We start from the raw sequence: 22,812 nt of genomic DNA, 5'->3' as shown, positions 1-22,812 counted from the left end.
TCAAATGAAAAAATGTCTCTTCATGAAGACTCTTTCTTGACGATTACAACAACCACAACAACAACTCCTCCGCCTTCATCGATGACAACATCAACAGCTGCTCAGGACCACCGACCATCGATGGAAGAAATCTCCTCATTAATGATCGCTTCGGAGCCAACCATAGAAGAATCATCGGGTCAGAATCATCATTCATTGCTGAGACATTCCTTGACCTCTTCAGATCATTCCAAAAGTGATGGTAGCAGTGATCATGATGCATTATTGAAAGATTATGTGATTGTGGAACACCAAAATCGACCATCCATATCATCATCTTCATCATCATCGCTATTCAATGATGATTCATCATTCTTAATCATTTCTTCCAATGCTGTCAATCATGATGAAAATAATACTGAACAATTTCAAGCAGCAAGCCTTCCCACGACAAATCTATCCTCTTTGGCAGCACGAAATAGTATGGAAGTTCATCGCAAAAGAACCACAGTCACTCTCAAGAGACCTCCTCTCTCGATTGATGGAATTGATTTAGCGAGCTATGGTGGTCTGAATGCTGATGATGGCACGTCCAATCTTTTGACAACACCAACCTCCTCCTCTTCCTCTTCATCACTATCAACGAAAAAACCAACAGGCATGTCTTCATCTCAACAACAATACATTGAAGTAAAACGAGCACAAGCCACTCGAGAATATAAACAAAATTTATTGAATCAAACGAGTGTGCCCGTACTGCAAGATTCACACACCATGCATGAAGACATTGTGGAGCCCAAAGAGATTATATTTCTTGACAACTTTGAATATGCTCTTATTCCTGATGATGTACCATATTCTGATCCATTGTTTCTGAGTCAAGTGGAACGATTAAAGCAAATTATTGAGAGAGAATATTCTGAAGTTGGAGCTCTTGCTCAGTTTAAGAGAGATGCAATTTTGTGGAGGAAAACTTTGGAAAGTCCTGAATATGAAGCTTTAGGCAATGTATTAAGAAGAATTTTTTGTGTATTGAGATATGGAGGATTATTGTATAGAGAAGATGAAAAGACACATGAATGGAATATTTGGCATTCTACAAAATATCCAATAGCGAGTGTTTTATCACATGGAAGTAGAGTAATCATTCAATTGGATAGTATGGATGGAGAAGGAGCAACACATCATAATGGAGATGAACATTCTTTTTGGAAGTGGCTTATTACGTATGTATTTTTCATAATTTTTACATGGTAATATGTTAAATACTGTGCAATACTATTGTAATCACGCATTGTGACATGTTAGTGGAAGCTGTGACGGAGACCTTTCAAAATATGTTTCGACCTACACAAGTGGAAGTACGTATTTATTTATTGGATCTTGTTAATTAAATTTCTTGATAAAATTTAGATGAAGCACGAGTTGAAGGAAAAATAATATTCAGAAGAATGGGAGCTACACATGCTCTCGATTATTATAAACCACATGCATCCGATCAACCATTGTTGGATAGTTTACAACAGCTTAATGGCGAAATTACAAATATCACAGAAAAATATCTAAACGAAGATGAGTTAGTGGTTCAAGCTCGACAACGAAGAATTCAAAAAGAAATTTCACGAGGAAAGGATGATCTTGTCACAAATGCATCATTTATGTCCTCAACCAGCTCTGCTCAATCTAAAATCATCATTGATGATCGATATGATTTTACATTACCTTATGGCAAGAAAAAAGTGTTGCATGAAACCAAGACCATTGGAATTACATTTAGAGGTATGTGAATATGATTTTGGAAAAAGATTTTTTAACTGTCATGATGATTTATTGCATTCTTTACATTGATGACGAGAAGATACCAAGTTATTCGGAACTACAGATGCATTATTGAAACATCACAGACGTAAGTTCTTGTTGAAATAAGATTGACGTCTTTTTGAACAAATGCTTTCGTTAACTTTTAGATTGGGGAATGAATTTACCAATGGGTGGAGCAGAAAATCGTTCCTTGACAGGCAAGAAAATAGAAGCAAATGGTGAACATGGACACATGTATCTGTATTACCAATCACCAAAGAAAGGAAGATTTGGAGGTTTACTAAGTAAGTTTGTCAATAAGGTATAAATTTTGGAAAATATTTACATGATGAAACAGTTGGTGTGGAAGGATCAGAATATGGAAAATATGATCAATGTGGAGGTTATCATAGTCTTTCAGCAAAATCTCCTCATTTCTCTCCCACGTTTGGATATAAATGGAGAGCGAAACGTGATGCACCTGATCTCAGAGACGTATCAAGCCCTGACAAATATAATTCCCTATTGATAGATCTTACTGGTGGATGGCGACATCTCATTGATAAATTCAATAACGAATGGGATGATGATTATGTATCAAGACCAGCTCTTCCTTAAGCTTGTCCATTCCAATATTTCAGTCAACGTAATTTACAACATTTCATTGCTATTATTTTCAATAGGAATTGATCCAGTGCTGGAATAACTTCCATACGAGTCAGATTTTTCACTTTCTGTCACTTGATGGTGTTCAAGTGTCATTGACATTAACGAAGAACCTCCTGGTGAGGTACCAGATTGATCGACATGCTTAGATTGAAAACTCTCTTCTTTCAAACCATCTACAAAATAATAGAATTCAGGTGTCATCAAATCAGTGGAACAGTTTTGAACAATGATCATTCCTTTGGAAAGTGAGTTTGATGGTCCAACGAAAAATCTATAATTACTGAAATTGGACAAAATTGTTTGCACAAAAAGTGTTGATCCCATCAAGAAGGATTTTTCTCGTTCTTCATCCCCAGACTGCTCAACTATACTCTTCAAAGTTCCGATATAAACATTCATCATCATGAGAAATTCTTTCTTTTTTAATGTACATTCGTGGTATCCAAATTTTTCAACAACAGAATATCGTAACACTTTGTTCGTTAAATGTTTGGCATAATATTCATCCGAATCGCCCACAGGAGGAGATGTTGATACATCAAATGACGAAGGATCTCTAATCATGAAATGAGATTTCACCTTGTATATGCTCCCATAAAATACTTTTTCAATTTTATAATAATTTGTAACAAGCACATCGCCCGACAATACATCCCGATACAATACTTGTCCGAGTGTCATTCAAAGAATTTTTATATCGATATTGTTGGCAGCGGAAGAATTTGAGCTATTTTTTTTATGAAAAAGTTCGGAGTTGCTGCTTCGATTCATCTTCTTATTATTCTGCCCATCTTTCTCGTTGATGTTTGTTATAGAACTGGATGAGGTTTTCCTCTTAATGTTTGATTCGAGCTTGAACCAAACTCTTCATTGACAAAAGGTCTTTTGCATAAATCAGCAAAGTTCAGAAAGAATTTTCCAACGCGAAAAATGGCTTTAAAAGATTTGAACGTTATTGCCAGTTCATTTCAATCATCATGACCTTCTTCATGTCCATTCATTTCGGAACATGTCGTTTCATTTCCAACTGCAGCCATTTGCTTGCAGCTTTTCTCTAGGAAAGGACAGTATTAAAAACTTTCATTGTCCTTTTTTGTATGATATTCCAAATGCTGCTTGATGTTGAGAGGAAAAACGTTTCACTTTGCAACACCAAATGAAAGCAATTCGATATTCGGAATGACGGCCTGTGCCATATGAAAAAAAACCTACATGTTCTGATAACTCCTGCTCGCTCCTCTTAATTTTATTAATAATAATTTTGAAATGAATTTATCTTGTCTCGGTAATTCCTTTACGAAACTGCCATGGAAGCGAGTGTTTCAATTCCTGACCACAAAAGAAATATATAGGCTCAAAGTAGTTAACTCTTTTATGAGTACTGTGATCATTAAGGAATCGCGACGTTCTCTCATTCATCCCATTTACGAAGTAGGACTTGTATGCAGAGATTCAGAACAACTGCTCACAACTCTTTCTCACTACTTCAATATTCACAAATTTCATGAAGAATTCCATTTACTGAATGTGACCTATCAATTCTCGAGTCTTGCACGAATCTATACAGGATATGAAGTAGAATTCATTGGACGAGAAAATGAATTTTTCAGTCAAGATTCTATTCTCCCCAATTATCACAGTTCAAAAAAAGTACAAACGGGTAAATCTTCTCGAAACAGAAGGAAACCTAAAGTAGGAAACATCTTCACTCGAATGACCATTCGTTTCTATCCAATTCTGTTGCTATCAAGTGATCCCTCACACAAAATTCTACTCACACGAGAAAAGAATGTATTCTTGAGCGAGGCAATGAGTTTTTTGGATGGATATCTAATGTTATATCCAACTGCGAAAAGCTCTCAAAGTCAAAACTACAATTTCCATAGGAATACTGTCTATTCTCAATATGCTAGCAATTATGAAGAGGAAGAAGACGATATTGAAATAGTTTGCAAAAGGAGTTCTAGAAAGTCGTCCTCCAGCTCTAAATCACATTCTCTACCCGATATGAAGAAATTTTCGTCTCCAGAACTAAGCATGGCTGTTTTGAATGATCCCTTCCTTTCTAGTTCGACCCCAACGAGTTTCATTGCCTCATCAAATCTGTTACGTAGGTCTGAGGAAATGCAATCCTCTCTTCCATCAAACATTCACATTGCAGAGTCGCTCATGGTCCCTTATGTTACTGTTTCGGGCAAATCTCCAAGTAGTGTCAACGCCTCAATGAAAAAGGCTCTGGGACATATTATCTCAAATTCAAATTCTTGCAAAAAACTCTACAGGACTCATCAACGGAGTATCTATCACTCTAATTTATTGGATTATATTGAATCAATCATTCAAACTATGGATATTCAAGATAAGGTTAAAAAACTGACCAGTCTATTTAACAACAAGTACACCTTTTATGAGCTTCTGACAGATCGAATTGATTACTTTGTGAAAAGAATTGGACTTAGATACTTTACCATTCGAGATCAAATATTAATCATCAAGAATTTGTACAGCTCACTGTTCACTGGCTACGGGTCTAACATTATCACTAAGAAAGATTTTTCATCGTCACACTTTAAATTAATCTATCAAAACAATTTCTCGAACATGATCATTCAGAAAATTGTACGTCATGCAAGCAAACAGCAAAAGCAAGAAATTCGAATGATGCCAAGCATTGAAATCAATTCAAAAACATGCTGGATTTTGTTTGATGATTTTACCTCAAACTCCATACGTCATGTTGAGGTTCGAATCAGCATGAGAGGATGTCTCTCTCAAACCTTTACAGTTTTTAAACCATTCATTGTTTATTCAGAGCAAAAAGATCAATGAATTTGGAATAAAAGCGAATATTGATTGTTTTCTTTGGTATGGAGGATCATTGGCTTATAAATCCTCTCGGATATTAACTTTTTTAATTCATGTAAATGACGATTCTGTTTAGCAGTCAATCAATTTGCATGACGTTCTGGGATTCTTCTTTTGTTGCCGAGTACTCCTAATTCACAATTATTAAAAAATGCAGCAAACAGAACCAGCCGAAACCATCATTCCTTCATCAAAATCCACAACCAAGAAGGGAATGATTTCTATGGAATCAGCTCTTAAATTTCTTTCGGGAGGAGTAGCTGGTACGTTCAGTACCATTCTCACACAACCGATGGATGTTATCAAAACAAATATGATATTGAAGGCTGGAGCTTTTAAATCATCAAGTCCGATCATGATAGAACAAAGACCTACCATGATGAGTACTGCTAAAATGATATATAAAGAACAGGGAATAAGAGGTCTATACAGAGGAAGCATTCCAACTTTTTTGAGAGTCGCTCCCGGAGCCTTGCTATATTATAACATGCTAAGCTATTTGAAGGAGATGACAATATCAGCAAAACAAATTACTTCAATGATACATACTTCAGTAGATCGTGAGAAAATGTTAAATAGTACAAGGTTATCTGCTTTTGAAAGTTTCTGCATTGCTGCATTCAGTAGAGGACTCACTGGAGTGATATTATGCCCCATCACTGTTGTAAAAACTCGATTGGTAAGTTCAAGTTGGAACCATGGATTCATTCATGGCTCAATTGTAATGAACAATGCCATTTCAATGATTGTTGTCATGCACATAATGAAACATTAATGGACTATTTCAACATGTCAACAGGAATATACTGCTAACAGCTCAGGAGTGTGGGATACCTTTACATCGATTGCAAAGAATGAAGGAATTGCTGGATTTTTCTCTGGTCTTATTGCCACTCTAGTACGAGATATTCCAAATGCAGGATTGAACTATCTGTTCTACAATCAGACACGATACGCATTGACGAATACATTCTTTAAGGGAAAAGAGCAAGAGATGGAAACAAGCCCTATGATAACAATGCCTAGTGGCGCAGTAGGTGGAGTTCTGTCTTCCCTTATTACTCATCCATTCGATATGATTAGAACTCGTCTTCAAATTGATTCTTCCTCAAAAAAGGTGTACAGAGGCATTACTGATGCATTTCGAACCATCATTAGAGATGAAGGATTTAGAACATTGTTTAGAGGAGTAACTCCAAGAATTATGAAGAGAGCCTTTGCTTCAGCCATCAGTTGGACTCTTCTTGAAATTCTGTACAGAGCAGCTGGTGCTCCTAGTGTTCCATTCAACGTTTCCTCGTCTTCATCATGATGAGCCCATTGAGTTACACGCTACTTGTGGTTCGAACTGACATTATCGACCCGTAAATGGGCAGTCGAAAATATTATAATACTCCAAACGAGCGAGTATAATTGTAGATGCTTTTGATGACAAGCCCCAGAACATGATGAAATTCGTGACATGCAGTCGCTTACTGAATCATTGTTAGACTCTTAAGTGGGAATCTATGCTGATGTTAAGCATGTAATTAAGAAATTATCCTTAATCTACACATTTCGATTGATATTCATGTTTATAGAGTGCAATAACATGTATTTATTTCCTCTTTTTATCCACAGTGAAATCTCTGTCTTTCTTTGATGTCGTTCCCTTTCTCTTGTAACGATCTCTAGCCTGTGCAAGAAGATGCACCTTCTTTTGTTTTCTTCCATCTTTCTCTGTTAAATGTTGGAAAATGTTGATTGCATTTGTCTTGAGCTGTCCTGTCTTTTTCTTTGAGCTTTCTTTCAAAATTCTGCTTGAAATCTTCATGGCCTTTGTCTTCTCGTCATAATTAGCGCTAGCACCTGGAGCCACAAGGTGAGAAATTCCCTTTCGTACGGGCATAGATTTTTCATCCTTCACCTGTGTATCAAATTTACCCATGCTTGCAGTGCTCACTCTTGCAAAATCGTAGGCATTAAGGAAATCATCCTTCAAGCCCGTATGAGCTCGTTTTGGATTAATCTTTCCACCATTTACATTTGTTATCTTTAATGTAGATGGAGTATTTGCAGGATTGTACTTGTTTTGAACGGCCAGAGCTTTGTTGTCCTTCTCTGCATCTCTTGCTCCCTTCTTGCCTGCTCCTTTTCCAATATTTGTGACTTGATTCTTGAGTTGTTTCTTCTTTTTTTCTCTCTTTTCAATTTGTCTTGCCAAGAATGGATCTTCGTGTAGCTCATCTCCTTCTCTTGCAGGAATGATCCAATCACTTTCATCAGCATTGTTTGCTTTACCCCAACCAAATCTTGGTCTAAATTCATCATGCATTTCGTCATAGACAAGTTTCTCTCTTTCATTCTTTCCTCGAACACGAAGACCCTTCTCCATCATGAATTGTTCAAATCGGGTTAACTCTCGTTTCTTTGGACAGGGCTTTTCTCTTGGTAAACGAAAGATTGGATCTGGTAATTCTGCGAAAAGACCCGTATCTTCCTGTTTGATATTTTCCAATTGAAAGAGATGATTTACAAGGAGTTGTGTATTTTCTCGGGCACTGTCAAGGAGTAATTGTTGGAGTTGGCTAGCCTCTTCATCATTATTTTTTTGTTGATAATCAATCGGGTGTGCATCTAGACACATTAAATGTCCCAGATCATATTCGAGGTCATCTTCCTTTGATACGAGAGAGCTCCGAGCATGTTGTTGTTGTTCATTTGAAGTGGATTTTGTTCGTGCGACCATTTTTTTTTTAAAAGACATTTTTTCAAATTGTTTCTTGAATACGTCAAAGATGCAACTTGGACAATCACAATTTCAAAGTTTGCACCGAAAAAGCTGTCCACCTCGGTTAACGTTCGTACTCGAGAAAACAAAAACACATCATTAGTTTTATTTTCCTTATTCTTTTTCAGCTTGTTACTATTATAACTTACTTTAAGTTACCAAAACAGTTTAATCGTACGGTGAGATGGTCGAGCGGTCTAAGACGACACGTTAAGGTATAATTAATACCGTGTTCCGCAAGGGCGTGGGTTCAAATCCCACTCTCATCAAAATTTTTTTTCTCAAACTCTGCTGTCCTGAATCTCACTGTATTTTACTCGTTCAGTGTACAATTAAAATCGAAAGGATGACGATACTTGTCAAGATAATGGCCTGGTAGCTTGACACCATTTCACTCTTCTCACCTGAATTGGCTTTGTCACTTTTGTCTTTGGGTGGTATCTTTGATAATGATCTTTCTGGATGATTTCCTCCACTTCGAGATGGAACAGGTTTTACACTTGGAGAACCGAGTCATGGTATCTGTAATTTGAAAATTCGCTGAAATTAAATTGCTTTGTTTCTTGGATAAAAGCACTGTAGAATTGGTCATGCTTCCTGAGGCTGTATCGAAGGTGTAGAGGCGCATAAGTGACACATTAAACATGCTTAACTGTGTGAAATTTAAATTCACAGTGAGCGATGTCGTATTAAAGAACACTCCCTTATCACAACCAAAAGTTTCTTGCCAAATAGCCAAATAATAATTTCCGTTACTCTTCTGGAATAGCGTGTGTTGAATTTTCGAGTTGGTAGTCGAGTTTGGATTCATTTCAATGGTTAATTCCTTCAGCGTAAATTTACGTTGCCTTGGTTTCTCTTCCAACTCCGAAATCATATTTTTCAAAAAGTAATACACAGGTTTTGGTGTTAGGAGCTCACTGTTCGTGGTCGAGTTGTAATAAAGTAAACCAAAACATTCTCGATCATCACACATTTCATAGAGATAGGTTCTTTCCACTCTTCTCATCCATTGAAGCATCAATGAACGTAACGTATATTTGGCTTGAATACTTTCTGGTACCCAATAAATAACAGGTCCCAATCGAGGCTGCCATCCAGTTTCAGTGGTAACGACAGGTTTTTTCTTCTTGACTTGAGTACTTGATGTTAAATTGTGAAAGTAATCCACTGTACCTGTAAATCAATACTGTGTTTGAGGACTCCATCCTTTAGTTGGTGGATAAGATCCATAACAGTTGTCCATTGAGGACCATCACGAAGAGAATCTCTAATTTTGCGAATACCAGACACCAATGGATTCGACAAAGTCTTCGGCTCGTGTGGGTTGAAGAGTGGCTGCCAGTGTACATGACCAATGAAATTGTGGCATGCTAGCGGTCAGTAGCAATACGGTCCTAAACATGCATTTTATGAACAGCGCTTTTTTCGACGAACCCATGCACAAGAATTCTTCTCTCTTTGGACAGCAAAAAGACAATGATGTCACTTCCTTTTTGTGAATGGAAGACCTCACATCCTAAAAAAATGCAAAAAATCTTTGCTTGCTTGGCTCTCGTTCTTCTCACTGCAACTGCCGCTTGTTTGGCCGTTAACGCTCCTTTCCAACAATGTTTTAATAACCCTGTATTCATTCCAAAGGCTTTGGACATTACACCTGCTTCTCCAAAGGCTGGTGACACTTTGACTGCTCTTACCACTGTAAGTAAATTGTGATGATGCAAACAAAATCAATGAGAACACAATTTCGATCGTGAATTTATCAACAATGTACATTTGATAATTTTCAAAACGACAATAGGGACAAGTGACCACCCCAATTTCCGGTGGTATTTTGTATGCTGATATTTATCTTTCCGGAGTCAAACTTTTCGAATATTCCTATAATTTGTGTCAGGTACGTCAGTTTGATGGCAATTAATTATGAAAATCCTTTTATGTTTATTTATGATTGTTGGACATAAACCGATGGTTTGCTGATCGGATTTATTCAATCGCCACATGATAGATCGCTGTTGGTGGTTGCCCAATTGGTACAGGTAATCAGGCCATCAAGATCCAAAACCAAATTCCTTCTTTTGCTTTCCCAGGCACTTATCAAACTGTTGCTTCTGCTTATCTTGATTCTTCCAAGACAAAAGAATTGGCCTGTGTTTCTTTCAACTTCACAATTGCATAAATTAATAATTTAATCCATTAAAAATCTATTGAAGTTGTTCCTTTTACCACTCTATTATTGTGATTTGTAAATGACAGCATTGTTCAGAGACAGCATAACACAAGCTTTATTTAAATTTCATGACCCAAGACCATAAAACTTACGGTTATTTCAGATCTAGAACTCGTTTCTCCTCCATAGAAATGGAATCTTTGTAAATAAGATGTGATGTGTGACTTGTAGTGTCGTCTTCTACAGTTGAGTATAAGCATGATGATTACTGTTTCTCATTTAACTTACCACCATCAATGGAAATGTCATTCAGATTTTCAACACTAGTTTGAAGAGTGCTAACATCAGCTGGCTCGTTCAAATTGGTGGCAGTGTTGGCTTCCTGTGTGTTGGTATTCACGCTAGTATTAAGCACTGGTGCTGCTCTGTAAATGGTTGGAGGTGCGGAAATAATCTTGTTGCTTTTCTTTTGAAGAGAGAATGAAATAGGTTGAGAGCCAACCCCCTCTTGGGTAGTAGGCTTGACCTTTTTAGTTTGAGGTTCAAAAGCGTTCTCGCTTGTGCTCTCTTCTGCTGCATCTGTGTGGTCATCATTTTCATTGTTAATAGAATTTGATAAACTAGAAGTATTAGTTACGTTAGATTCAGAGGAGGAGGAGGACGCAAAAAGAGATCCTGGTAAATTCTCGCCTTGTGTTTGAATATCAGATTTTCCGAATATTTCAAGCTCCAATTTCTTTTGTCTCTCTAGGGCGATATACTCTGGAATGCCTTGTGTCCCTTGAATTTCAAAATCAAATGTATTTCTATCGGGTTTTGCGTTCGGAATAAAGTTGATGTTTTCTTTGTGAACTTGTAACACATGAGTCTTCATTCCCTTTACACTTACTAATTTCTTTGGGCAGTAGGGGCATTTGAAATGTTTGGTTTTTTGATGTTGGATGAGAATAGCCTCATCATCAAATTCTCTATCGCAATAATAACACCAAGTTTTGGAAAGGCGCTCTTCCAATTTTTGCTCTAGAGATTCATCTTCTCCACCTTTTTTATTATTCTTTCTTCTTCTCTTTCCCATGTTGTTTCGGTTGTTACTGGTGATGAATTACAATTCCGTGAGTGGCAATGATGATTGAAAAGGATGATGCCGGATTTTTTTTAAATTTATTATTTCTTTGTTGCCAACAACCGCAACAACCCTGATCGCATCGCCAACCTCAGCAGCAAAACTACAAGCACAAAAACACCGCCAATAACAAGCAATAACAAGACCAAAGGAAGGGCAAAAATAACAAAAAATGGTGTAAACTCGAGCAGGGGATATAAACTTCCAAGCATCTTCAATGATAATGTGGCACATTGAAATACTGATTTTCCTTCTGCGTTTTTCTTTTTGAAGACAAAATGAAGGGCGTCTTCTTCGTATATCGCCTCCGATAACAATGTTCCTGATAGTATGAGCGAGGATTGGATTGCTTGATTAAGAGGGCTCAAATTCTTGTTGCAAGCAATTTCATGCAAGAGAGTGTTTCCAGTTTGAGAGTCCTGTGCATTGAGAATATCATTCATGCGCTTGTAAATCAATTCTGGTTTATCCACCATGTCGGGCGTGTTGTCTTCGAATGCTTCATGAACTATAATATTCATGATGAACCACATGAAGGTAATTGGGTTTAATCGAGACTGAATAAACTCATTTGGTATCTTTTTAAAATCTTCTGAGAGTACCATTTGAATCAAACCCTTAGAATGAAATCTGTCAGCATAGGCTTGGCGGAGAGACATTCTTAAAAGTGAATCGACCTCTTCTTTCTCAATGGGTTCAAATAAGGACAAGACTAAGAGAATAGCATCTGTCCATACTTTTAACTGAGGAGAATTGTGCTTCTCCAATGGTGGAATGGTGCTTAAAGCCATCAAACAAAGTATCAAGGTAAAATACTTTTCAGAGTCATTATGTTTGTCCATCAGAATTCGTTCATGGAATAATTGAGGAGTTAACACTCTTTTGATACCTTGCGTTACATGTGGAGATTTAGAATTTAACAAGATGGTGAGAATGAAATACATCAGTTCGCTCATTAGCACGCTATGATTCGCAATGAGGTTTTTCAAAAAACGTTCGTCGTTGCATAAATAGGGGTAAAACTCTTCAAGTGAACGCTGAAAGAATTCATTGACCGTATACTTGTCTATGACATGTTGTACAATTTCAATAGGAATATTCTTTTCTAATTTTTCATATTGGTCACTTTTGATAAACTCCACGACATCAAACACTAAATCTTGAGCAGTGGGTATTTTGGTTTCCAGCTGAGATTGATTTTCGTGTAATACTTGTTGCAAAATTCTTTCGGAATAGTTTCCTTGCAGCCACTTGTCCATTAATTCAAGATCGTGTGAGTGATCTTGATCATTGAATTCTCTATTTCTGAAACAATGCAATTGAGTTAACCATGTGTGGTCATCTTGTCTTGCCAAGTTGTCAACGAATAGGGAGCAATGAAAACCTGTGGATTGACTTTGAAATATTGAGCTCAGTGAATCTCTCGTGTGTATGGATGACAAACACGAGTAACGCGTCCAAGAATGACTCTGTTTTACGTTCCGCATAAGGACACCCAAGCGTTTCATGATGTCTTCTATTTTTTGGGATTGAACTGTGTAGTCAATCAAAAATCTTCTAGAGCCCAAATTCAAGGAACTTGTAACAACTCAACACCAAATCTGACTGTACAAAATCATTGGTTTAATAATTTTACATGACTCTCTTGCAGTTTGCTGTTTGCAACTGTTGTTGTTATCATGATATCACATGAATGGTCTACAAAAAGATATAATGATGTGTTTTTAACATAATTATCACAATTTGGGGGAATAATAATTAGAACAAGTTGAGGTTCTTCTTGAGTTTCTTCTTTTGAACAGGTGGTAACTTGATATACTCAGCCAAAGTCATACCAAAGTGAGTCTTGAAATCTTCAGCAGAGAGATAGAGTTCCTTCTTGGTTGGATCAACACCCTTAGGGAATTTACCTTGCAATTCAGCGAGCTTGAATTTAGATGTTCGAGGATCAAGGAATTCTCCTTCCTTCTTTTTCTTGATGGCTTCAATAGCCTCCATCTTCTTTCTGGCTTCTTCCTCAGCAAGTTGTTTCTTCTTTTCTTCCTCACTCTTGAGATAGGAACCGAATTCGAGCTTGGTTTCATCCTGTTGTTGTTGTTGTTGTTATTATTGAGAGATGAAAGCAATTGAATGATGTTGTTGTTGTCAATTGTTATTGGGCAACATTGAGAATGGTAGAAATAACACGAGAGTGGATGATAATATTGTTGGCAAGTAATGTGAATGATGATGATAAAAACGAAGGGTTCGTCAAATACATTATAATGGTGTTATTGTTGTGGTCACGAGTCGTTGATTTCAAATGATGATACTTACGTAAATCTCACCACTCTTACCCCAAGCAGCACCACTACGGAATTTGGTTTCCTTTCGGCTGCTTTGATCCTTCTCGTGAGTATCCAAATAGCTTCCCCAAGCAAGTTTGGTTTCATCCTATTTGTGTTGTATACAGCACGTGTCATGATGTATGTTACAGCCACATCCCATCCAATAATAACATCATTTAGAGAGAGCGTCAATGACAATCATCATCATTTTGTATAAGGGTCAGGTTATAAATTCACACATCCAACAGTCCATTATTATTATTATTATTATGGTTATCCATGGAATCAAAATAATAGTGGTGTAGAGAGTTATAGTGTGTGTAAATATATGGTCGTCGTGTGTGTGTATATAGCCGTGTATATGTTGTTAATGTTACTTCATGATCCACCACACCATCATTCACCAATGATAATACTTACAAATACTTGTCCTGATTTACCCCATCTTGATGATTCAGTGGCCTTTGTTTGCTTCATTGTTTGCAACAATCGTTCATGAGTATCCAAATAGGATTCAATGACGTCGCCACCACCAGTTGCACCAACTGCTGAATCATCGACAGCATCGTAGGCATCATATGGGTCGACTTCATCACCACCACCTCCGTTGTAGTGATCATCCTCTTCGTCTTGATAGACTTGTTTTCTAACGGCAGAGGCAGCAGTAGATGTTGTCTTTGGTGGCTGCTTTTCCTCATTCTCGATTTCTTCTAACTTTTTGAGAAGTTTGTCCTTAGCTGCTTGATATTGCTCTTCGTCCATGATACCATCGTCGAGAAGGTTTTGGAGAGAGTCAATTTGATCCAAAATTTCGTCTCTTGTTGACATTGCTGCTGGTAGGTGATGAGGTTTCTTTGTTGTTGGTTCGGAAGGAGATTGGGGAGATTTTTATTTTTTTTAAATGTGAAATTGGCAAACCAGTTAGATGACATGTGATTGATGAGTGGCTTGTTTGTGATAGGGGATGTCTTCAATAAGTGATTGATCCTTAATATATGAGTTTTACAATAACTTAATATTGGGTTTGTTATTGCAATTGAGGAGAGGGATTTGTTGTTGAGGAGGAGTCCATACTCATCACCTCTTCCTCAGTGAACACTCCACAATTTTTTATCGAGATTGGCCGAATGACTTTCCCGTTATCCGTTCCGAAACTCTCAATTTGCTTCAACACGTCAAAGCCGTACCTTACTCTGCCAAACACAACATAATTGTCGTCAAGCCATGGAGCTTTGCATAAGGTAATTGCAAATTGAGATGTATTGGTGTTGGGAGTACCAAAGTTTGGTGAAGTCAAGCAAAAAGGTTCATGCTTGTACTCAAACGATTCGTCGTCGAATGTTCTTGATGTGGTGGCATGACCTGACTGTCCGTTGTTTGTGACAACGTCACCTCCCTGTCAGTGTATGGGCGCGAATCAAATTCCGAGGTCAACATTCCGATGGTTGTATTTTTTAAAAAAGCTAAATTATTCGATTTCAATATTTACCTGAATGACGAATCCCTTGACTATTCGGTGAATGTTTGTTCCTTTATAATGTAGATTTACAATAGCATTGTTCAATTCTTTGACAGGTTTTGTTTTTCCCTTATCACCCAAACACAAACTTTTAAAATTTTGAACCGTCTTTGGAAGTTTCTCTTCAAATAATTCGAATATCACTTTCCCGAGTATCCTCTTCTCCTCATTTCCTTCATCCACCTCAAACTCCATAAAGGCATGAGGATTCAATTTGATCCGAGGTGTTTGGGCATTGGACTTGACGGTTGGTCTTCTCGCCGAGCCTGCACTCGCTTTCTTTGTAGACATTTTTTGTTTCTTGAAAGCGCCATAAATTTACAATTTCATTCATGTTAGCTAGGATCTCATGAATATATATTCCAACAAAATTGGATTCAACATTGCTTGAACATTGTTTTGTGATTTCTTTCGAGTCCGGTCTCTGAAAGATATTTATGGTCCGACCTACATCATCTCAAAAGCTCCTCCATCAAAAAATGTCTTCATCGGGAATGAGCCCACAAATACTTCTCGCATGGCTCCGAGTTGTGGTTGGGGGAGACCACCATGGGATGACATTACCATTCACAACAACACAAACCCATGCAATAACATCGCTATCAAGACCGATCTCGCTTGAATCTTCTTGTTCATCATTGCTCTTGATGATGAATAACAGCAATACTCATGACAATACAACCCTATCGGGAGGACTGAATTGGGAACAATTTCCGCAAGGAGTGTTGTCATGTCTGACTTGTATTGTTAGTTTGATTTGGTTTTGTTGTAGCTTGAAAGGAATTTTCAAAAATCAGATTAGTCTGCAAAGAAAATTATTTGTCATGATATTTTGCTCGAGTTTTATTCGAACAAGTATGTTTGATTGATTCCAATGTATGGTTGTGAAGACAAAATATTGTCACAATTTGATGATTATTAATTACTTTTAACATGTTATTGTTCATGCTGCAATATTTCCATAACAAATGATTTAGTGCAATCTCTGATATTTAATCAGATTTGTTTCAGACACAATAGAGATAATCCAATATGCCCCTACATTTCAAAAGTATCTCAAATTTTGGATATTTATGCAAGCTCAAGTAATTTTGTAATCTATCTCATTCTCGGATTGTACTGGGCTGAACAATATTTCACAATGAAGAAAATTCAAGATGACACCAATTATGACAATTCAGAGAGTGACACAAATACCTATTTTATGAAAGTACGAAAGATATTGAACATTGTTTTCTGGGTTCTTTCCGTGCTTTCTTTTCTGTTTGTTACCCCGTTTGCAATTTTGATTACTGTGTTGGATCATCACACTTTTGGGTATGGGACTTGGAGTTATCAAATTTCACGACTGGTTATTCGATTGATTTTGTCATGGGGAATTTGTGCCACACTTGTGGTTTTCGGTAAGTAATAGTTGTGATTCAAGCACAGAAGTGCCAAATTATTTATTTACCAACTTTAATTAACAGGACTACTTGTGTTTAGATTGTACAAAAGACAAGAAGACACTTCAATGGAGGAATCAAGTCAAACGCGAAAGAATATTCAAAAAGTGGCTTTAATTTCAATTATTTGTACTTCTGCATACTTCTTCTTGTCATGCACAAATATTGCGACAACTATAGAATGGGAATGGTATTCACGTTTCGAATATGGTAAGTAGAATATTTCCAAGACTTTATGCAACTCAAATCTTACTTCGTTTATTAGCTTACGTTTTCTATATTGTAAGTGAATCTAAGTACTCATCCGGTATTTCTAATAATTTTCACAGAGTTTTGCATTAATTGAGCTTTTCGCAAATGGTATCCTTTTAGCCTTTCTTATTCCAAAACCTGTGGCCATGGCCATTGGTAGGTGCTTTTCCTTATCGTGCTGCGGTCAGGAAGAAAGTGAAAAAGCAATTATGCTCAGGAATAAGCTGTTCTATGACAACATAATTTCCTTGGATGAAGAAACGTTTCAAGAATACGTTTCCGAGCAGAATGATTTTGAAACTGACATGTTACCTGAGGAAAGCCCTATTATCTACAACAGCAGCCTGTCATCATCGTATGATTCTCCAATTTCAAAGATGTAGACAGATCCTTATTTTTCATTGCTGAAGTGAAAAATCAATTCAGCAGTTCTTTGAATAGAGGACTTGGTTAGTGGATGAGATTTTCCTAGCTGAGAGGCATACAAAACGACGGCCTTTTTAAACCAAGATATTCCTTCCTCTGACTTGTTCATACCTAGACATACTGTTCCCAATTTTCTCAGAAAGTCACCGTGTTCTTGTACAGTAATAAAATCCAGAGACGCAATTCCATTCTCTGGAGAATTAGCGTCTGCCATCAAATGATTATACAGATTAATCAGTACAGTGTAGGCAGAGTCATACTTGCAAAGCTTTACGTAGATCACACTACTTTGGATTAGTATTGAATAGAGAAGTTTTTTGTGGATTTTGGGAAGCTGTGAATCAAATGGGAACCCAGAAAGTAAGGGAACGTACTTGTCCATGACAGAAACGGTTTCTACCAGTCTAACACTATACCGAGAGGAAAGAGACACTAGAAGCTTGAAAAGGTACAAAATTTTGTCATCGTTTTCTTCTTGCTCACACAGATTCAACATCTCGACGATCATGTCAATACATGCCTCGATATTATTCGATTTGAGAGAATTCTTGAATTTCAAATAGAAAATCATTTTCTTTTTTTCGGAATGGCAGCGAGTCTCCATTGCAGTGGGCACAACGGAATTAAGGTCTCGTTCAGTTTCTTGAAGCCTTTCTTCAAGTAGGGAAGGCTTATTGGTTTTGATATAAAGAAGGCACAACATCACGTTAGCAACGAATATGCAATCACGATGCATTATTCCTCGTTCTTGCAGTTTTTGTTGCAGCTTTTGCAAAATGGTTTCGGACGTGTCGAAATTTCCCAGTTTGAATTGAGTCATTGCAAGGCCGTTCAGAATAACATTACTTAAGTTTTTACATTGTTCCGTAAATTCTTTTACCTTCTTGTCATGAGAGTATTTTTCATGCTTAATAGGAGATAGTTGTTGAGAAGAATATGTTATTGGTCCAAAAATTGTCAAAGGGTCTCTAGAATGATCTCGTTGACATAATTCTTCATACCCCAACTCGGTAATTAATTTTGTGAGATGACTCAATGCATCAGAAAGATGAAAAGTGGAACTATTCAGCGCATTGGATTTCAAAAATAACAACCCTAAATCTGTGCTAAATCTCACCAGTTGCACATTGTTCAAACCGTAAGTGAGTTTATGAGTTGCCATTTCTGTCAGTTTGTTTTCTACTTGTTTATCGAATTGTTTAAAGACAATATTTCCCTGTTTTTTTGGTGAGGAAGATAAATCTTCCGAAATGCTTCTCAGGGATTGATTTGACGAAGGACGGTTCGGTGAAGAAACTCGTAACCTTTTATCCTCCATTCTTTTCATTCTCAATTACTCATGATAATCACTAAATTCCGAAAGAAGAAAACGTGCTTGTAATAAATATCAAATTATTAAACACTATAAAGGCTAATCAATCCGATGGGTCAACAAGGTTCTTCAGATAAACAACTTCCGAGTACTATGATCTGACCCAGTGCAATAAGAATAATTTGGCGCAATTTTTTTTACTCGAATCGTAAAAATTGTAATTTTGGCAATCAAATAAAATTGGAAGAGAGATGCACATCAGCTTTTTGGAGAGCTGTGGAGCACAGATTACATTCCAACAAATGAATCGACATGGTAGCTTGGTTCAATTCGAGAAACAACTTCTGAGAGAGTACCTATCATTCGCTTGACAAAGCATTGTGATGGAATTGTTCGAATGTTGCAAATGAATTCAAATCGATTAAAGTTCGTATTCCATACCAAGTAGAAGACTTGCTTTCGACTCTTTTTCTCTAATTTTGCATGCTTTTCAATGCCATCTATAAATGATTCAATGCTCGTAATATTGGAGAGTTTGATTTGACAAGTTGTATTATTCTCGTCTTCAAATTCTATAGAATAGTCCTTAATAAATTTATCTAAGTGTAATAATGACCATAAAATTGTGTCAGTGAATCGATCGCTAATTATTTTACAATGAAACTCACCTTCCAAGTAAATAATCACGTGATAGCCACCAACAGCCATACTACAAATATTCTTCTTTTCAAATATTGGATGATGAAATTTTGTTGGCTTTTGTTGAAAGCATTGATCTCTCCATAATTGTCCACTAATGAAAATTTCATTCTTGTCTGTAAATTGTGATAAATTGTTATCAAAGATGGAGTTACAAAAAGTACTTACCAGTGAGAAATACGGTACATTCCCGACCACATCTTACATCGGTGATTCTGTGACCTGTATGTTCCTGAATTTTGAGGTCTGTAATTGTTGCGACAAAATTTTCTTTTTCAGAATGAGGAATGCCCAGTTGACCTATCATATTAAAGGTTATATCCAATTAACACCAATATCAATGAAATAAATACCTTTCGTATTATATCCACATCCGTAGATCATGCCATCTCTTGTTCTAAACATGGTATGAGAGTCACCACATTGAACATCCACAATTATGGTATCTGACTTTACAATGTCCTTGTATGAAAGCTCTGTGACATCAAATACATCTTCTGTATGACCTAATCCAAGAGCTCCAGAATAGTTTCTCCCAAAAACATAAACTCTTCCAAGTTGAGTCAAAATAATAAAATGACAGTCACCACATGCAACTCGTCGAATAGGATCTGTTGGATCTTGTACAAAAACAGGTTTTCTATTTACAGGAAGGTTTGTTTCTTCAATATCTCCATTCAGTAGAATTGTTCCATCATGGGTTTGAAATAAGGTAAATCTTTGTCCAGAATACACGTGATGAATAGTATCTAAATCTTTCACGAGTGTAGGTTCCATCATCCAGGTTTCTGAAATTGATAATTGTGAATAATAATTATACCCACAAACGTACACTGAGCCTTTGGCTGTGAGAAAAAGAGTGTGAAATTGTCCACAGCTGACTTCTATAATCTGTGAATCAAAAGCAAAATTTAGCCTTACAGGCTCATAGACAGTTTTGGCATGATTTAATCCTAACTGTCCAAAGAAGCTGTTTCCAGATACTTTGGTATGGAAGAAAATAAGCTATCAATATTGGATTTAAATTTGTTTTAACAACATACCGTATACTAAATTGTCAATTGTAACTAGAAATGTTTGTGCAATTCCACACTCGATCATTCTGATGTTTTGATTTGAGCATCGAACGCCATTGGATTGTATTAGTGGATGGCAAAGCGTCTCCATGCATATGTCGTTTGGCATATTTTGAACGATGTCTCTTGGTCTTTTGTGAAGTAGTTGACCATATTGGTAGTTTCCGAGCGTTAAAAACACAGTTCCATCATGTTCACATTCTGGATCGGAAGTGATGGGCCAGTTCATATATGCATTACTGGGCTCAAAAATCATAGAATGACTGTCAAACGTCGGCGCATAGTTTGGTTCGTGCTGTCTGTAGAAACCTTGACTCGTTGTAGATTTTCCGGAAACGTATGAATTTCCCATTCTATGGTATTATAATTTTGCAATAAATTAAATTATGAATTACAGTAAATTTTGTGGCTCTCCAAAATTGTAATATTATTAATTGGATTGATGATATTAATTTTGTTAGATTCAATAGATCCCAACCCTATCATGAACTAATGAAATTATTGTTCTCACAGAATTTTTCAAAAATGTGAATTTATCTTCGGAATGGCTTTAGATAAATCGTCTTTGAGACCTCCACACCGCTACAGAGATGGAATGTAGATAAAAAGCCTTTCCAATACGTGAGATCTGCTGGCAAGGAGAATTAGGTCTCGAGAGAATTTTTTAATGACGAAAAAAATGAAAAAAGCCGCAAAGTCCGTCACCCGTGCAGCTGCTTCGAATTCTCTCAAAGTTTCCAAGAGAGCTTCTCTCTTAGAAGAGACAATTTGGTCTACGTACACACCTTTGGCTGTTGCTAATAATGCTGTTAACCTAGGTCAAGGCTTTCCTGATTGGAAAGTTGATGGTAAGTTTTTTGAAACAATTAGAGAAATCACGGAAATCATCACATGATGAAATTAATTTATTTGACAAATATATTCGAATGGGTTGATGAACGAATTTAACAAAGATTTTGTTCTGCAAGCTTTCACCAATCAAGCCTCCCAACCTGTTCATCAATATGCGAAAGCTCACGGAGATCCTGTTCTTGTTCAAGCATTACAAAGACTTTATAATGATAGCTCCCTTTCTGGATTTAAATATGGTAACTTTTCTCCAGAGGAAATTCTCATCACAAACGGTGCAAGCGATGCGCTCTATATTGCAATTCAATCATTAGTCAACCCAGGTGATGAAGTCATCATCATTGAGCCATTTTATGACGCCTACAAATCAGCTGTTGAACTATCTGGAGCAAAACCCGTGTACATTCCTTTAAGACCACCAGAAAAGGTATGTTTGACATTTATCAAACATTTTTAACAATACCGGTTCGAATTCAGTACATTAATGAGGATGTGAGAAGCGCTCAAGAATGGAAATTAGACATGGATGAATTACGCTCCAAGATCACAAAAAAAACTAAGGCAATAATTTTGAATACTCCTCACAATCCAACTGGTAAAGTTTTTGATGTGAAAGAGTTGGAGGACATTTCAAAAATTGTTCTCTCTCACAAGAATCTTTTTGTCATCAGCGATGAAGTTTATGAATTTTTGACATTCAACAGACAATTTTGTGACAGAATTTCAAACATTGACGGAATGTTCGAGAGAACATTAACTATAAGCTCTGTTGGTAAAACATTTTCAGTGACTGGATGGAAAATTGGGTGGATATTAGGTCCAAAGCAAATAATTAGATCATGCTATTTAGTGAATCAATATATCAAGTTTTGCATTAGCACTCCACTCCAAAGAGCCACTGCGGAATGCATTCATCATGCTATCGATAATGATTACTTCTCCGTTATTAGAAGCAGACTTTTGGAGAGACGTGACATGCTCTCAAAGATGCTCATCTCTTCTAATGTGAAGCCATTGATGGCAGAAGGTGGATATTTCTTGTTGACAGATGTTTCCAATGTACAATTCCCATATGATCCCAACAGTCAGGATGCTAAGGATGTTCAGTTTTGCAAATGGCTTCCACAGAGCGACGTAAAATTGGCAGCAATTCCACCAAGGTAAGTCTCTCCTGTACATACTTTTTGTTCTAACATTCAATTAGCGCCTTCTACTCCAATGAAGATAAACACATGGTAAAAGATTTTGCTAGATTCTGCTTTTGCAAAAAAGAGGAGACAATTCTAGCAGCAGAAAAGAGTTTAGAACAACTCAGAAAATATACAAAATAATCATGAATTATTCCGTAATATTAGTCTTGAATGAACAATTACCTTAATATTTCCTCCTTTAATATATTCTCACCTTTATTGATTACATACCCCCAAAGTAATAAGATCCACTCCAATTTTCAAAATTAACTAAATACCAAATCGACCAAATGTGATTTGTTCATAACAGTACAATAGCCAAAAACACGTTACACATACAA

The 22,812-nt window shown here is 36.7% G+C and overlaps 14 protein-coding genes across 14 annotated transcripts; 6 read left to right on the top strand and 8 right to left on the bottom strand.

Moving 5' to 3' along the window:
* Positions 1–12: 12 nt before the first annotated feature.
* C9374_013952 (uncharacterized protein) lies at positions 13–2,397 on the top strand (the record flags this gene model as incomplete). Its single annotated transcript, XM_044689885.1, has 6 exons — positions 13–1,205; positions 1,288–1,340; positions 1,393–1,758; positions 1,838–1,885; positions 1,947–2,084; positions 2,138–2,397. 6 exons carry the CDS (start codon positions 13–15, stop codon positions 2,395–2,397), a joined length of 2,058 nt encoding a protein of 685 aa, XP_044553384.1.
* A 33-nt stretch (positions 2,398–2,430) lies between these two features.
* C9374_013951 (uncharacterized protein) lies at positions 2,431–3,129 on the bottom strand (the record flags this gene model as incomplete). The annotated part of the gene is made up of 1 exon (XM_044689884.1): positions 2,431–3,129. One exon carries the CDS (start codon positions 3,127–3,129, stop codon positions 2,431–2,433), a length of 699 nt encoding a protein of 232 aa, XP_044553383.1.
* A 585-nt stretch (positions 3,130–3,714) lies between these two features.
* C9374_013950 (uncharacterized protein) lies at positions 3,715–5,277 on the top strand (the record flags this gene model as incomplete). Its single annotated transcript, XM_044689883.1, has 1 exon — positions 3,715–5,277. One exon carries the CDS (start codon positions 3,715–3,717, stop codon positions 5,275–5,277), a length of 1,563 nt encoding a protein of 520 aa, XP_044553382.1.
* A 187-nt stretch (positions 5,278–5,464) lies between these two features.
* C9374_013949 (uncharacterized protein) lies at positions 5,465–6,625 on the top strand (the record flags this gene model as incomplete). The annotated part of the gene is made up of 2 exons (XM_044689882.1): positions 5,465–5,992; positions 6,113–6,625. 2 exons carry the CDS (start codon positions 5,465–5,467, stop codon positions 6,623–6,625), a joined length of 1,041 nt encoding a protein of 346 aa, XP_044553381.1.
* A 285-nt stretch (positions 6,626–6,910) lies between these two features.
* On the bottom strand, positions 6,911–8,041 carry C9374_013948 (uncharacterized protein; the record flags this gene model as incomplete). The annotated part of the gene is made up of 1 exon (XM_044689881.1): positions 6,911–8,041. The coding sequence occupies one exon, from the start codon at positions 8,039–8,041 to the stop codon at positions 6,911–6,913; it is 1,131 nt and encodes a 376-aa protein (XP_044553380.1).
* A 460-nt stretch (positions 8,042–8,501) lies between these two features.
* C9374_013947 (uncharacterized protein) lies at positions 8,502–9,488 on the bottom strand (the record flags this gene model as incomplete). The annotated part of the gene is made up of 2 exons (XM_044689879.1): positions 8,502–9,225; positions 9,370–9,488. 2 exons carry the CDS (start codon positions 9,486–9,488, stop codon positions 8,502–8,504), a joined length of 843 nt encoding a protein of 280 aa, XP_044553379.1.
* Positions 9,489–9,610: 122 nt separating this feature from the next.
* On the top strand, positions 9,611–10,262 carry C9374_013946 (uncharacterized protein; the record flags this gene model as incomplete). Its single annotated transcript, XM_044689878.1, has 3 exons — positions 9,611–9,784; positions 9,885–9,980; positions 10,092–10,262. The coding sequence occupies 3 exons, from the start codon at positions 9,611–9,613 to the stop codon at positions 10,260–10,262; spliced, it is 441 nt and encodes a 146-aa protein (XP_044553378.1).
* Positions 10,263–10,407: 145 nt separating this feature from the next.
* On the bottom strand, positions 10,408–12,635 carry C9374_013945 (uncharacterized protein; the record flags this gene model as incomplete). Its single annotated transcript, XM_044689877.1, has 3 exons — positions 10,408–10,493; positions 10,542–11,344; positions 11,467–12,635. The coding sequence occupies 3 exons, from the start codon at positions 12,633–12,635 to the stop codon at positions 10,408–10,410; spliced, it is 2,058 nt and encodes a 685-aa protein (XP_044553377.1).
* A 499-nt stretch (positions 12,636–13,134) lies between these two features.
* C9374_013944 (uncharacterized protein) lies at positions 13,135–14,531 on the bottom strand (the record flags this gene model as incomplete). The annotated part of the gene is made up of 3 exons (XM_044689876.1): positions 13,135–13,461; positions 13,693–13,809; positions 14,124–14,531. 3 exons carry the CDS (start codon positions 14,529–14,531, stop codon positions 13,135–13,137), a joined length of 852 nt encoding a protein of 283 aa, XP_044553376.1.
* A 199-nt stretch (positions 14,532–14,730) lies between these two features.
* On the bottom strand, positions 14,731–15,513 carry C9374_013943 (uncharacterized protein; the record flags this gene model as incomplete). The annotated part of the gene is made up of 2 exons (XM_044689875.1): positions 14,731–15,099; positions 15,193–15,513. The coding sequence occupies 2 exons, from the start codon at positions 15,511–15,513 to the stop codon at positions 14,731–14,733; spliced, it is 690 nt and encodes a 229-aa protein (XP_044553375.1).
* Positions 15,514–15,701: 188 nt separating this feature from the next.
* Positions 15,702–17,302, top strand: C9374_013942 (uncharacterized protein; the record flags this gene model as incomplete). Its single annotated transcript, XM_044689874.1, has 5 exons — positions 15,702–16,077; positions 16,200–16,625; positions 16,692–16,877; positions 16,933–16,949; positions 16,997–17,302. 5 exons carry the CDS (start codon positions 15,702–15,704, stop codon positions 17,300–17,302), a joined length of 1,311 nt encoding a protein of 436 aa, XP_044553374.1.
* Positions 17,303–17,310: 8 nt separating this feature from the next.
* C9374_013941 (uncharacterized protein) lies at positions 17,311–18,672 on the bottom strand (the record flags this gene model as incomplete). The annotated part of the gene is made up of 1 exon (XM_044689873.1): positions 17,311–18,672. The coding sequence occupies one exon, from the start codon at positions 18,670–18,672 to the stop codon at positions 17,311–17,313; it is 1,362 nt and encodes a 453-aa protein (XP_044553373.1).
* Positions 18,673–18,945: 273 nt separating this feature from the next.
* On the bottom strand, positions 18,946–20,784 carry C9374_013940 (uncharacterized protein; the record flags this gene model as incomplete). Its single annotated transcript, XM_044689872.1, has 5 exons — positions 18,946–19,256; positions 19,326–19,472; positions 19,525–19,656; positions 19,710–20,339; positions 20,400–20,784. The coding sequence occupies 5 exons, from the start codon at positions 20,782–20,784 to the stop codon at positions 18,946–18,948; spliced, it is 1,605 nt and encodes a 534-aa protein (XP_044553372.1).
* Positions 20,785–21,111: 327 nt separating this feature from the next.
* On the top strand, positions 21,112–22,612 carry C9374_013939 (uncharacterized protein; the record flags this gene model as incomplete). Its single annotated transcript, XM_044689871.1, has 4 exons — positions 21,112–21,280; positions 21,386–21,708; positions 21,759–22,441; positions 22,486–22,612. The coding sequence occupies 4 exons, from the start codon at positions 21,112–21,114 to the stop codon at positions 22,610–22,612; spliced, it is 1,302 nt and encodes a 433-aa protein (XP_044553371.1).
* Between the last annotated feature and the right edge of the window lie 200 nt (positions 22,613–22,812).

The sequence above is a fragment of the Naegleria lovaniensis genome (genome assembly GCF_003324165.1).
Source record: "Naegleria lovaniensis strain ATCC 30569 chromosome Unknown tig007, whole genome shotgun sequence".
NCBI classification, from domain to species: Eukaryota; Heterolobosea; class Eutetramitea; order Acrasida; family Naegleriidae; genus Naegleria; species Naegleria lovaniensis.
The sequence above is the reverse complement of the archived record's forward strand: the minus strand, read 5'-3'. Positions and strand labels throughout refer to the sequence as shown.